At 45.5% G+C, this 15,150-nt stretch overlaps 1 protein-coding gene across 3 annotated transcripts in view; it reads right to left on the bottom strand.

The window, feature by feature from the left end:
- Tmem164 (transmembrane protein 164) overlaps positions 1 to 14,862 on the bottom strand; it is a 151,878-nt gene extending 137,016 nt beyond the window's left edge. The window contains exons 1-2 of one of the 3 annotated variants that reach the window (XM_028767496.1): positions 14,773 to 14,862; positions 13,349 to 14,007 (exon numbers count right to left, since the gene is read on the bottom strand). In XM_028767496.1, coding sequence (XP_028623329.1) covers positions 13,349 to 13,735 — 387 coding nt within the window. In that variant the 5' untranslated portion in view covers positions 13,736 to 14,007; positions 14,773 to 14,862. Of the gene's footprint in view, positions 1 to 13,348; positions 14,008 to 14,375; positions 14,440 to 14,772 lie in introns of those variants that run through there. The other 2 variants (XM_028767495.1, XM_028767497.1) reach the window with 2 other exon arrangements.
- Between the last annotated feature and the right edge of the window lie 288 nt (positions 14,863 to 15,150).

The following is a 15,150-nucleotide window of genomic DNA, read 5'->3' as shown; positions in this document are numbered from 1 at the left end:
CTCTCTCTCTCTCTCTCTCTCTCTCTCTCTCTCTCCCTGTCTCTTTTTCACTCTCTCTCTCATGCTCTCTCCCCTAGCTCCTCCTCTTCCTTCTCCTCTTCCTCTCCTTACTCTTCCCACCTTAGCTTCTCCCAACTTGCGGGGGGGGGGGGGGGATATCCCTGCTACAGAGTCTGATCTCCTGACCAGCAAGCCTTCGACTACACTGTGCTTCCCCATTAGCTAAGATACTGGTGTGCTTTAAACTTGTTTTTCTGGACCTGGGTATATATGTAGCTCATTGATAGAAACTTATCCAGTATGCACAAGGCCTTGAGATCTATCCCCAAATTCTGCAACAAAATAAAAAGTCAGAAATAAATTTGCCTTTCTCTAAGCCCTGTGAGCGGCTCAGTCTAGGTGAACAAGTACCTAACCCTCAATCAAAAGACATTAAGAAAAAAGTAAAAGTGAAATCCATTTACCTGTCTTTATCTACCCCACCCACCGAAAACCACTCTCTTCGGCTCATCTCCTCCCTGGTTTCCTAGACTACCAATCTCAAGATAGCCTGCACCATGGAGTCAGCCCACTGATATAAAGAAAGAATAAGTAAGCCAGGAGGTCCCTGGAAAACCACCAGAGCCACTTCCTGACCCCCATTCTTCCAAAGGACTAGTTAACCCACATTAACCTTCAGAATACCCACAATCATTATCAGCCAGGTGCTAGCTTCATGCAAAACAGTATTTCTGCCCACTGCATGCCTGACACAAAGATTCTAGGGAAGCTTTTTGTTAGTTAAGATTCTAAATCCAGCATCAAATCTCTACCATCAGGCACCTAAGCTTGAGACAGCAGCAGTCACAATGATAATCATGAAGGCATCTCTCATTTCAGTTGCCATCACAGTAGTTGGGGTGACTGGTGGCAGTGACTGTTGTCACCCTCATCATCACTATCACAGTTAAACCATAATGAATGCACACTATGAACATACCACTTACTATAAAGTAAGTGACTTACCGATAGTTTCTCAATCTTTCCACAACCCCGATATATTTATACCTGATCATTTCATTTCACAAATATGGGAACACAAACTAAGCTGTCCAGGGTTACACAGCTAAAAGGATTTGAATTCAAGAGTATAACACCTCAGCCCATATCTGTCTTGAAATACATAGTACTACAAGTACTGCTAGTAAAAAGTACCTTCTGGTGGCATGCTCACAGTGAGCCAGGACTTCTGCTCAATGCTTGACTGAAATGACTTAATTTAATTTTCACAACATGCCTGTTTGGTAAGTGCAGTTAGTACTCTTATTTTGCCGATGAGCGAAACATATTGTAGTTCAATAGCATGCCTAAGGTCACATGATAATGGATCTCAAAGCCAAAACCAGGAAAAAGAATTCAAAAGCTCTATCTACTAGGCCCAACTTACTCCAGGACAAGGAGATATTTCCATTGCCCTACTTAGTCCGGAATCCTGCTGTGTCCGAATCCTGCTGTGTTCAGTCTCAGCAAGTGAATGTCAGTGAGGAAGCCTCTCTAGTCCTTCCGTGTACATTCGGGACGGGTTAACTCGAGGAAAAGAGGATCCAACTCCTTCTAGAGGTGTCTCCTAGCTCCCATTTCCTTCAAGCCGATTTCTGAAGATAACACCTCACCATGGTCCTCTGCTAATGCTATGTCCAGACCATCTAATAAATGTTTACTCAGAGCTCCCAGAGCCGCAGTTAAGGGCCTTAATGTGCAATCTGGCTCCATGCCTTATTTAATCAGCACCTGAATGAAATGTCTCTTTGCTAGCAACAGCCAGACCCTAGTCAGTTAGAGTCTTTTTTGCAAACACAGCTGGTGAACTGGCAGAGGCCATTCCACTCACAGGCAAAATATACCCCAAGGTGACAGCACTGCTGGCTCGTGCTTAGAAATGGGGGCTGGAAAGCACCAAGATGGAATGATGATGGATAGGCTCAGGCTTCCTTTCCCTTCCAGATGATCCCACGCTCCTTCTCTTACACACCTGAGCACCTGCCATGGGCCAGAGTCTGCACACTTCCTGCCAAACATTCTCACTTCTAAAACCTCCAGCCCCTGCTGTTCATATCCGCAACCAGTACAGAACGATATACTTACTCCACCAGCGGGAAAAGATATTGATAGCTGCAATTCTAGCTGGAAAGGGGAACAGAAAAAAAAAGCACAAATCCTGGGCAAGGAACATAGAAAAAGCCAGCTGCTCAAAAACACTAGGCTAAGGGGAAGGTAAGAGGAACTATTGTCATTGTTTTTCTTTAAAAACAAAACAACAACAACAAAAAAAAAACAAGGTCTATTGACTTTGGGGTTTTCTTTGCGAGGGATGTTTGGTTGGTTTTTTTGAGACAGGGTCTCTTACATAACTCTGGCTGTACTGAAACTCATTATGTAGACAAAGCTAGCCTCAAATTCAGAGACTCACCCGCCCCTTCCTCCAGAGTGCTGAAATTAAAAGTATGTGCCCCCAGGCCTAGACAATCAGTCTGTCTGCCTTTCTTTCTCTCTTTCTCTTTCTTTCTTCCTTCCTTTCTTCCCTCCTTCCTTCCTTCCTTCCTTCCTTCCTTCCTTTCTTTCTTTCTTTCTTTTTTTGGTTTGGTTGTTTTTCAAAATAGAGTTTCTGTGTATCCCTGGCTGTCCTAGAGCTCACTCTGTTGACCAGGCTGGCCTCCTGGCCTAGACTCAAGAGATCTACCTCCTTTTGCTTCCTGAGTGTGGGTATTAAAGGCATGTGCCACCACCCCCATAGTGAAGTTTATTGCTTCTGTAAACCCAAATAGTCATTTTAAAAGGTGTTTTTTTTCCTTTTAAACAAATTCACATAAAGAAATAATAAAAAAATGACAGCAGTAACTAGCAGGAGGAATAATAATTATATTCATTTTTGTGTGTAGTTACCAGCTCTGTTTTCACTAACAGTAGAAAACAAGAAAAACCCAGAGCCCAGAGCCTGAGATCTTCAAGCAGAATGTCTTAAATAAACACATGGAGTCAAAGGGTTTTCTGGTCCCACCCCTTTTAAGCAGCTATGCATAAAAGGCTGTCATCCTTCTTTATACTCAAGAATATTTTAATATGGTCTCAGTCCTTTGTCTAAAGATAAAGAGACTCAACTTCCAGTCCAACACAAAAGGAGAATCTCAAAGATAAATAATGCAACAACTTTCTTCATTTTTAAAAATTAATTTTTCTTTTCTGTTTTTGAGAAGTATCTCACTACATAGCCCTGATTAGCCTGCAACTCACTATGTCGGGCAGGCCAGCCCCCAAGCCACACTAATCTGCCTGCCTCTGTTTCCCCAGGGCTGAGACTAAAGATGCATGCCACCATTCCCAGACTGGCCCTTTTGAGTTTTAAAATGAACTAACTATGGACTAGTGAGACAGTTCAACAGGTAAAGGCATTTGAGACAAACCCAATGATCTGAATTCCACCTCCAGAGCCCACTTGGCAGAAAGAGAGAACCAACTCCAACTCCCAAAGCTGCCCTCTGATCCCCACACATGCACATTTCATACACACACCTACCCACACACAAGCCCCCCCCACATAACAAAAATAAAATACACAAAAATTCAAAGTTACAGAAACTGTTGAAAGATAATATATTAAAACCAGAAAACTTGAGGAAAATACAATTAAAAAAAAAAAAAAACTCGCCGGGCAGTGATAGTGCACGCCTTTAATCCCAGCACTTGGGAGACAGAGGCAGGCGGATTTCTGAGTTCGAGGCCAGCCTGGTCTACAGAGTGAGTTCCAGGACAGCCAGGACTACACAGAGAAACCCTGTCTCAAAAAATAAAAAAAAAAAAACCTAAAAAAAAAAATTCATTCCCAGATAGCCACTGGAGTCCACATGCCATTCCCACTTCAGTGTGACCCTTTTAATTGGAGAGTCATTTTGCCCAGTTCCCCCTGACATGTCACATGTATAATGAAATGGAGATTTGTTTCTATTATGTTTATTTACTTAGAAGACCATTTGCAGGGGTTGGTTCTCTTCTTCCATTATTGGAATCCCAGGGATCAAATCCAAGTCACCAACAGGCTTAGCAGCAATTGCTTTTACCTGCTGAGCCACCTTGCCAGTCCTGAAGTGGGCATTTGACATTGTAGAAGGCACTGTGTTAGAGCTTGAAGTTCTCTGGAAGGAGGCCAACTTGAATGGGGTTGTCAGGTAAAAAGACAGAGAAATGGGAAAGACAGACTATGAAAAAGGTAGGAAAGCAAGAACTCTTGAAAAAGGGGGTAGGGAGGAGGGAAAGAGGAGAAAAGCTTACATGGTGAATTCTACTGTGAAGCTAGCTCATTCAAGAGGGCAGCCATCTCATGACTAGCTAAATAATCACGTCCAGGTTGCACGTGGGGTGCATGTTATCTCCACTAATCTCTGCTAACTTACCTCAGTGTTCTTCTGGGTATCTGTCCTTGACAGCATGGGTTTTCCTTGGGATAGAGCAGAGAACACAACCTTCTGTATTGCACCAACATCTGTGACTATAATCAATGGCCAAGAAATGATAAAGCACTCTCAAAGCTTCTCTTGGCCTTAGCAAGGCAGAAACAGCAAATGTGACCTTGGTAACAGTTGAGATACTATCCTATGGGGGAGGCAGCAGCACCATGTCTACAATCTTTTGCTTTTGTTTTGGCAGGGGTCAGGGTCAAATTTAGGGCCATGAACGTACTAGGCACCCTCAGCCTTTCACACATTCATCCACTTTTCGTCCTTTCTTCCTTTCTCACTCTCTTTTTAAAGACAGGATCTCTATGTAGCCATGGCTGGCCTAGAACTCATCATGTAGAACAGGTTAGCCTAAAACTTACAGAGAATTGCTTGCCTCTGCCTCCTCAGTGTTGGGATTAAAGGACCTATGCTCCCATGACTGGCCCATACACTGTGTCTTATAGCTAGAATTCACTTATTTCCCTCTTTGTTGGGTCTCATTCTAGGTATGTAAACAAGACAACTAAAGAGGACAAGACAAATAAAGGACCCTGCTCTCACAAAGCTAACATACTTCCTATGTGAGCCAGCTCAAATCAAATGTCACCTCAAAGGAAAAAAATTTCTTAAACGCATTATAAAAGATACTTTTCCCTTCTATGTTTCATTCATGTATGACTCTACACATAAACACTGTAAATGAGTTGGTCTACTGTCTTATCTTTTTCATCTAAACTATGAATCACATAAGACCCAACCCTGATTATCATTTATTGTTGAATCTCCAGTGCCTGGCTCCAATGTTTGGCATACAACAGGCATTTATAAATGTTTATTAAATAAATACAGAAATTAATAAATTTGGGGATGGAGATATGCTCAGAAGTTGCTCTCCCAAAGGATCCAGGTTCAGTTACCAGCATCTACATGGTAGCTCCCAACCATCTGTAACTGCAGCCCCTGGGGATCCCATGTTCTCTTCTGCCTTCCAGCAGGCACCAGGCATTCACATGGTGCCTAGACATACATGCAGCACAGACATACATACAAGCAAAGTATCCATACACATAAAGTTAAAAATCAAAAAAAATTTAAGAAAGAATAAATTCTTACAACCACTTAAAACAAGAGTCTCACATACAGAGAGTTAGGATGCTACAACCAGGTGTTAAAATGGTTCCTGGCAGTTGGGAGAATGTACTTATTTAAAGGAGAAGAAGGAAAAGAAACCAGAAGATGTCAAAGTCTTACTTGAAACACTCTAATGACGTAACAACTCCATTAAAACTCACCTTATAAAAATTTGGTGACCTTATCCTGTCACTTAAGCCATCCGACCTACATAAAGTAGATAACTATGAGAACCGCCTACATAGTCTGCACTAGCAACTCATATACACCACTGCCAGAAGCCTAAATGCCTTGCCCACAGGCTGACCAGTTTCACAATAACCAGAAGTACTTGAGCCATCTTCCCACGTACTATTTCGGCCACCAAATAGCTCCCAAAACTGGGATCCAGGACGGAGAGTTTTGTTTAGTTTGGGGGTAGTTTTGTTTTCATGAGAGACAGTCCACCTCTGAAATGCTGGGATTACAGGTATGACCACTATAGCTGATGACACAGTACTGTGTATACTGAGCAAAAATTCCACCAAGTGGACCTATAGCCCCAGCCCACCAAGGAGTTTCTTTTAAAATTCAGATCACCAAGCAGGGTATAGTGGCACATGCCTTTAATCCTAGCATTTGGGAGGCAGAGGCAGGCAGACCTCTGTGAGTTTGAGGCCAACCTGGTCTATATAGTGAATTTCCAGACAGTTAGAGCTAACATAGTGAAACTGTATCCCAAGCCTCTCACACCTAATAATATTCAGAAGGCCAGCTCCACCCCTTATGGTAGGATGTTTAATCCCAGCACTAAGGAAGCAGAGGCAAGCAGAACTCTGTGAGTTCTAGGATAGCCAGGGTGACACAGGGAGATCCTGGCAAATAAATAAATAAATAAATAAATAAATAAATAAATAAATAAAATGGAATAAGAAGATAGGGACCTTTGAGACTGATGTACCCTCGATGTAACAAAACATATGCAAAGCAAAAAGAAGAGTAAAAGAAAAAAATGGGGCTTCGGTGTAACTCATTGGTATGACACTTACCTAGTACACACACACACACACACACACACAAGTATGGAGTCTATGCTCCGGCACTTCAAAATAAATAATAATAAAGATATGAAAGGCAAGGACAAGATGAAAAACTTGGCTCTCACTGAGAATATTTCAAGTAAACACAAAGACAATGAGCTGCCACTGGAGAGTCCAGGAGAGGGAAAAGAAAAGTGAGTCACTGGCCTAATAGCATTCTCTTTATTTATATATTAAAACAAGACATTAATGTTGCCATGCCCAGATGTCTACCAAGGGACAAGACAAAGGTCCATCAGCAGGAGGAAAGTCACACATCAGATGCAGAGTGGGCCAAGGTTTTAATAACCAGCATTTTGTGGTAGAAATTCTACAAGACATATGTGCTCTAGAACCGAGCCTGCCTCTATCCTCTGGTCATTCGAAAAACCTGTCAGAAGACTCACTTCTTGGGCACAACAGATACATGAACCAAGTCCTTGAGATCTCAAGGAAACACAAGTCACCAGGGGAGAAGAAAATGAAAACAAAAACACTGCTTCTGCAATGGTGGAAACTGAGGAAGCATGCCAAAACAAGAACCCTCACCAAACAAACAAACAAAATGCATACTAAGCACACACTCTGCCTCTGAGCTATACTCCTACCCCTTTCCCGATATTCGGAGAAGTGCTGAGAGGGTAGGGAAAGGAGGACAAAGGATTTTAATAGAATGACAAGAATAACTGGAGTCAGGTTAGGATCATCTAGAAAGGTTTCAAAGAGGAGAATCCTCAGAGGAGAACTTACAGAGAGAAAGAATCCAAAACAAACCCCGTGAAGCCTGAGAAGGTGGTGTGTGTGTGTGTGTGTGTGTGTGTGTGTGTGTGTGTGTGTCTGTGCATGTGTGTGTGTTAAGTTAACAAAATCCAGCGAGCCTGCAATCAGGAACTAAGCAAGAGCCAGAAACATACTGCTGTTTGAAAGCAAGCAAGATGGCATCGGGTTGTAGTCATAGGTGTGTGGCATGAAAAAGCTGAGAGGAAAAGGCTGAGAGGAAAACGCATTCCTCTCTGCTTGGTATGGGCTGGACCTCTGCAAAGAGTTACAGTGCCCAGTTTTGCAAGCTGTGCATTATAAGGGCATGGAAACCTGGGCAAGGGTCCAGAGAAAAGCAACAGGGGTTAATAGAAAAATGGTTCTCGGTAGCCACTGGGAAAAGTGAAAAGGAGTTGAGTCTAAAGTAAAAACATATTGGGAAGTTGCCATTACAATCATCAGCTTTGCCCAGCTTCTCTGGTTAAGTGACTGCATAGGTATACAGCAGATTAAAAAGCTTTGCTTCCCCTGTATTCATTTTCATGGTAAAGCGCTAAAAAGAAAAGGGTTAAAGAATTTGTTCAGGTTCCCACAGAAAGCCATACGCATCAATAATATTCAACTCCAGTGTTAGATAGAAAGTCTTAATTCACCAATCCACAGCACCTCTATTCATAATAAATGTAGTCTCCTCAAGACTGCCGACAATGAAAGATGGGGAAATTCTCTGCAATCTTCTCTGGAGAGAAGAATAAAATAAACTAAACTAATGTCATGCCTCAATGCTGAGACCCATATAAACATTAATTCCCTGGTACCCTGCTGGTCTGATGACAAAGGACACAGCATATCTGATAAGCTATCAGCAGATTGCTGGATCCCTCACTGTACCCATTACCCATGAACATTGATCCCATATAGGAACAGTAACCAGTGCTCCAGACAAGAGATGGGGAATAAGGAGAGCTGTGTCTCCTGTGAAGCCAAGGGGGAAACAGAAATCCTCATTCTCAACTCTTTGTCAGGGTTTGTCCTCTCTTAAACAAATCCACCAATCAGTATATATAAAGTACCAGTGAGTATTCAAGTCACAGAGGATACTAGTTATGTTTTGTTCTGTTTTAATTTTTGAGATGGGTCTCATATAGCCCAGAATGGCCTCAGTCTTGCTATGCAGCTGAGGATAACCTTGAACCTCTGTCTCTTCCTGTCCACACCTCCGAAGTACTGTGATTACAGGTATATGCCACCATGCCTGGTTTAGCAAGCTGGGGATCAGAGCAAGCCTGGGGTTCCATGCATGCAAAAAAAGTATTCTTCCAATTGGGCTCCAGCCCAGCCTGAAGCTCAAAATCTGTGACTAAAAAACACTGCATACTTTTAGAAGGGGAGAGGCTGGGGGTACACACATTCTCATCACTCACGAGGCAGAGGCTGGCCTGTGAATTTTAGGCCAGCTTCATTTCAAAGTGAGCAGAATGGTGAGCTCTTCTGTCAGAAGATGAAGAAGAGGAAGAAGAGGAAGAGGAGGAAGAAATGAGACTGAGGGAGGGAGGGAGGGAGGGAGGGAGAGACAGAAAGAAAAATGAAAGGTAAAAGAAAGAGAGAATGAAAAGGGGGCAGGGATAGCATTTAGCAAACCCAAGACAGGAAAGTCCTATCTGGTAGAAATCAAACCTCTATCTAATATACTATGTTTTTAAAGACAGAGCATGTAATAACAAACACAATTCTAAAGAGAGGTCTAGGCTGCAGAGGGGCTCAGACAACCTGAGCTCTTATTTCCAGAACCTAGAATAGATGTTTAGGATAACTAACATCTGGAAGTTGTGCTCTGGCCTCCATACATGCACTGTGGTATGTATGTATAGCCACATAGCGCCTCGCCCCCCCCCACACACACACAAATAAATTTACAAAACAAGAAAAAAAAAAAGCTCAGCATTACTGACCAAAATTAAAAAAAAAAGTACTGGCTAGAAGCTACAGGTCAATTATCACAAATTATAATTTGTTAAATGCCTGGCCTGCTTCATGTGTACAGGCATTGAAGATTAAACTGCATATGTTGTACCTGGCTAAGTTCAATGCCTAATCAGATGTTAACACAGACACACGCAGAGCCCACAGGAATTTAACAATTAAACAAAGCATGGAAAAGGAGATCTTTTCATTAAGTTCTTAAAATAAACACAATGTAATTGGATTTAAGGAAAATAAAATAAGTTAAGATGTGTTCAGAACAAAAGAAAGAAAACAAAGAGAAAGAAAGAGAGAAAGAAAGAAAACAAAGAATCAGTAAGTTAAAGTTAGTGTAAATCCTTATTCCTTACAATACAATGAGCCAGACTGCTTTGTTTCAATATGACACAGTCCCATTATAAAGGCCAGACTGGCCTTGAACTTGCTGTCCTCCTACCTAAACCTCCTGGTGCTGAGACTGCAGACATCTGCCATCACGTCTAGATTGTCTGGCATTTATTTTAACTCTTCTGCTGAGACACTGTAGTTGGGTTTTTCCCCCAGATTTAAACAGCTACAAGAATTTCTTCTGACTAATCCCAAATTCTCACTGTGGCAGCCGAGAGTTAAAGCCACCTGTGCCACTAAGTTGCTAGGAGGTTTTTGGTAAACAGCCCAATGGCTCAGTAAGTCCATCGTCTCCTGACCCTCCCCATAATTCATACCTGCCAAAAACCATGGGCAAAAGGGATTGAGTGGTCATGCTTGAAAAAACCCTTATTGGTGTAGTTGGCAGGCAGACCAGATATTTAGCACAGGGTTTAATAATCCTGTGCTAACCTAGGCACTTGCATCTCTGACTGGAGCCTAGCTGTGAGCTGGTACTACTGCAATCCTATAAGCCACTAACAGTCTCCAATTCTCAGACCTCGGAGAAATCACATAAGACCAAAAAGAAACGCAACAGCAGGAATGTTAATCAGGGACAGAATCCAGACACAAGTTATGGCCTTCCTTATGTTACTACAGTTGGCAGCCACCCAATGTAGCATGGCTGTGCCGAGGGTCTGTGTAACAAGGCAGTGCAAATGAAAATTTTGCAGACTGAAAAATGAGAGCCAGAGAAAGGAATCAATTTCCCTCCAACTCCTCTACTTCCTGGCCTAAAGTAACATGGCCCCTGTTACACACTTAAACTGACTCTCTCCTAGAAATGATCTTTCTACAAAGCCAAACCAGAGTCAACAGATAGTATCAAACACTGGGCATGTTCACCTTGAAACTCCTTCTCATTTCAACTCACATCTCTACAGCCTGTTACTATGTTACAGCCTAATTTCAGCTAATTCATTTGCAAAAGCATTTCATGATTCATAATATCTCCCCTTTGCAACAGACACAATCACAGGAAACATTTTTAACATCTTTCTCCAGGCCTAAGCTGATCTAGCCCAACCTTGAATAAAATAATCCATATGAAAAGTGCTTTAGGAGCAGTAAGATGATAGATAAATGTAAGATGTTAGTAGTCTTCCCAACTATCATTGGTCATTTCTGCATCCAAGACAGAACACTGGCTGCAACCATCGGCTGTTAACGTGTGTGTGTGTTTTTAACTGACTTTCATCAACTTGAAAAAAAAATCCATAGTCCTGCTTCTAAGAAAGAGTCACACAGAACGCATTGAAAGTTGGATGTATCAAAGCGTAGGACCTTAGTAGGTTACAAAGCAACGATTGGGAATAGAGGACAAAGGAGTACAATCCCCAGGACATTGCAAGAATGTATCAGCATGATTTCTTTCTCTGCCTTCACCCTATAGCTTTAGGGCATAATCTAAGAAGAGGGAAAAACACTCACAAGCAGACAAAAAAACCAGCTGCTAATCCCCCAAACATCTATCCCTCAAGTGCCACCATCCACTGCATGTGACCCAAGGGTCGACAGGACAATTTTACTTTACTGAGAGCCATATGGAGCAAAAGCTAAGGGTGGACCGAGTAGCTACCTAAGCTCCCCAGGGACCAGTTTCCCTTTTTTGCATAAGGAGGTCAAAAGCCTTTCAAAGTGTCTCTGTTATATACCCAACGGTTATGGAGCAAAGAATCACAGAACAAACTGGTGAGGGCTAGGGGTACAACTCTTTTCTCATTTTATAGATAGAGAAACTGAGGCCCAGAAAGCGTACTCTCCTCCAAAGCCATACAACTAATTAATTCCAGGTCTCCTGAGTCTTCTAAGAGCCTCTGAAATCTTTCCTTTAAAAGCCATAGCACTTCCAGGTTTGAGGTCATCATACCAGCAGCAGCCCCAGTGAGGCTGAATTTAGCCCTTTGTTGACCTTCTAGATCTGTGGCTGCCAGAGGCCTCATGACCTCTTTGCAGAGGTAACCCTCTGACCCACCACCTGCACTCCTGTCTGAAGAGGTACACACAACAGAAGCTCAGATGTGTTATTTCCCCTCATTAACAAAAAGGCTAGTTATTTAAAAGAAAGAAAGAGGATGGGTCAAATTTGCACAGAAGGTCTAGCTAAAACAACCCTGGACTTTGCTGTGAATGGCACCCCTTCCCAAGAAGCTCTCTCTCTCAAAAAATCGAAAAAAAAACCACTGCCCACCCCATCTCTTTTCCATGCTTTTAGTGACCCGATCAATAACATCCCTTTTATTCCAGAGTTATCTACACCTCTGCAAGATGCCAAGGGGCCAAGGTCATTCTCCACTAAGGCCAAGAATGGACAAACAAATGGATTTTTAGGAAGGGGAAGCTAACAAATATCTGAGCCACAAATACACAGTCAAATCCTATAGGAAGGCCCCATCATCCGCAGCCACTCCTGGTTTAAGACTAAAGACTTGCAACTCCAACGGAGAGTGAGTTCGAGGTCAGTCTCCAATGCTAATCCATATTTTTGCCTTGAGGCTAGTGACCTCTATCCTTGAACCTGTAACGTGAGGATAATAATCTCAACCTCTCCGGCCCTATGCAGGCTTGTCACAATTCAACTGAGAATAACCTTCAACAAATACAAAAGCAATAAAGATGCTAATGACAGGCTTCAAAACTACTCCTAGTAAAACACACAAAGTTTTCCACAGCCTGGAATCTAAAAAGACCTGCCTGCTTCCCTTTCTTCCTTTCTCCTCAGGCTTCGTGAATTTATAGCTTTAGAATATCTCTGAGGAGGCTGAGTAAAGAAAGTCACCCTCTTTGGTTCTCACAGATGATTACTGGTACCTAGCTGGCAATTTCCCCTATCAATCGCATTGTTTGCCTTAGCATAGCTAATGGATAGAGATCAGGAAAGCGAAAGAAATTTGAGCACCCTTGGAGCATGACCATAGGACTGAGGCTCTGAGAGGTAAGATGGAGAGGTTTGAACAAAGTAGATCCCCTCCCATCGGATGGAGATCTCCAACCTGTGAACTTAGGAGCTTTGAGTTGCTCAAGTGTCTTACAACCCAAAAGCTGACCTCACCCTGAGAGCATACACTCTCAAATGAAAGAGTCATTAAGAGAAACTGCTAAACTATTTTATTTCCCCAGTGTACCACAACGGAGACAAAGAAGCTTGTGTGACCACCTCCAGGAAAGCCTGTCACCCGGCCCCTTGGGAAACTACTACAAATGGCAAGAGTGCTGGGCCATGCGCCACAGATGTGATTCTGAATGGTCACCTAGCTGGGGCTGGATTTCCTACTGGTGACAAGGCCAGGCTCCAGCAGAGCTGAGAGGGGAGGGGCATGGGGCTCTGAGTGCAAGTCATTTCTATGGTTCCCCTCCACTGTAAGGCTGACCCGTTGTGCAACACTGAAGTTACTAGCACAAAGGCAGATGCTGGTTGAAAAATCATTTTTAAGGGTCCCACTTCCCACGGGAACAAAGTGTTCTACACTCCTGTGTCCTGAGCACGAAAATGACTCTTATCACTTAGGCTGCCCAGGAAAAAGTCAACAGACTCACATGCATCATGGTGACCAGGTGACAAGGGTTGAGCAGGTAGATGACGGTCTTGGTGGCGAACTTAAAGCCCACCTCCACCCCGAAGATCAGGCACAGGGCTACTAAGAGCAGATTCTTGCTCAGGCTCTCCTTGCCTTCCTCTGGCCGCTGGGTCACCTGCTGTGGCTGGCTGCTACGGCCACCCCTACCGTCCTCCTTCTGCCTCAGGATGTGCCGCAGGGCCACCAGGATCTCCAACAGGGCCAGGGTCAGGACCACCACACTTTCCAGCAGCCGCTGCTGCCAAGACAGGAAGGCAGCACAGTCGGGGCCCCCATTGCCTGCAAAACTGGGGTCGACGCCCCCATAGAGCCAGTCCAGGAGACTTTGGTAGCTATACCGGGACATGATGCAAAGTGGCTCCACTTGACTACGGTACAGGAAGCAAGAGCGAGATGGAACACGAGAGCGAAGGGCTGCCCAGGAGGTGGAACATGTAAGGAGGGCACACCCGCACCCCCCTCTGGACACTGGGGCACCTAGAATAGGGGAGGGAAAGCTACACGCGAGGCCCGGGGTAAAGTGCTGGCTCTAACTTGTCCCCACGGCTGTCTGGGGAGCCCCCCGCGCTTCTCCAGTGGCCACCAACGAGGCAGGGTTGAAAGGAGCCGTTGGCCAATCTAAAAGGAAGGAGAGGAAAAAAAGGTCTCAAAGAGGCAATTGCACGGGAATTAACGAAGCAGGGAGGGGTAACTAGCGAGGGAAGAAAAGGGGAACGGGAGTGGTGGCCAAGCAAGCACGGGTCGAGGGAAGTTGGAGGCCAAGAGGGTCAGGACTGGGACCTAGGGGGCCCGGCACTGCCGAGGGAGCCAAGCGGGAGGCAGAAGGGGGTGAGAGAGAAGGGGCACGCGGAGGCTAGGAGAGGAGCTAGCAGGGCTAGGAGAAGAACTAGCAGGGCCGGGCAAGCGGGGAGGGCGACGGGGAGGGCAGGGACGCCGGACTCCTCGTCTCAGCCACTCCACGAGAGAGGGAGGGAGGAATGTCTTACTCCTGCAACCGCGTGGCCGTCTCTGCCCCCAGCTAGCAACTTCGCCGCCGACGGGGCCCCCTCTCCAGCCAATTTAGAGCAGTCCCGGTCCAGCCTCCCACCCCTGGGTACACCCCCGAACCCCCAGCTCCACCCCCGCCCCGTCCCTCAAGCCCGCCCTCCTGGCCAGCGCCACCCTCAGCCCTCGGCCCGCCCGGGACCAGCCCCCCAGGCGCAGGCGGGCGGCGGGAGGAAGCCGAGAGGGAGGGCGGGGACGCGGGGCCAGCCAGGGGCCGGGCCATGGGGCCGCCACCCTCCGCCCCGCCGCCACGGCTGCATCTTCCCGCTCCTCCTTGCCCGGCCGCCGAGGACCGGCCGCCGAGGACCGGCCGCCGTGTCCCCTTGGGGCTCCACTCACCCGCTGCTCAGCTCCGCCGCCCGGGCTCCACCGAACTCTCCGTCTCCCCGCACTCCCCGCAGCCCCAGGCGGCACTCGGCTGGGCTCCCCAGGCGGCCGCAGCAGCAGCAGCCGCCACCGCCGCCGCTCACGGCTCCTCCTCCTTGCCTTCCTCCCCCGGCAGCCGCCGCTCGCTTCCTCCGGTTTCCCCTCCCTCTCTCCACCCACTCGTCGCCAACTCCCTCCACCTTCGGCCCTCCTCCTGTCCACTTCACCCTCCTCCCTACACACACACACACACATACACACCTCCCGTCCTCTTCACCCCCTCCCTACACACGTACTCACACACACAAGCACACACACACACACACACACACACACATACGTCCCCAAGCC

This window comes from Grammomys surdaster, unplaced genomic scaffold, assembly GCF_004785775.1.
Source record: "Grammomys surdaster isolate TR1022 unplaced genomic scaffold, NIH_TR_1.0 173, whole genome shotgun sequence".
NCBI classification, from domain to species: domain Eukaryota; kingdom Metazoa; phylum Chordata; class Mammalia; order Rodentia; family Muridae; genus Grammomys; species Grammomys surdaster.
The sequence above is the reverse complement of the archived record's forward strand: the minus strand, read 5'-3'. Positions and strand labels throughout refer to the sequence as shown.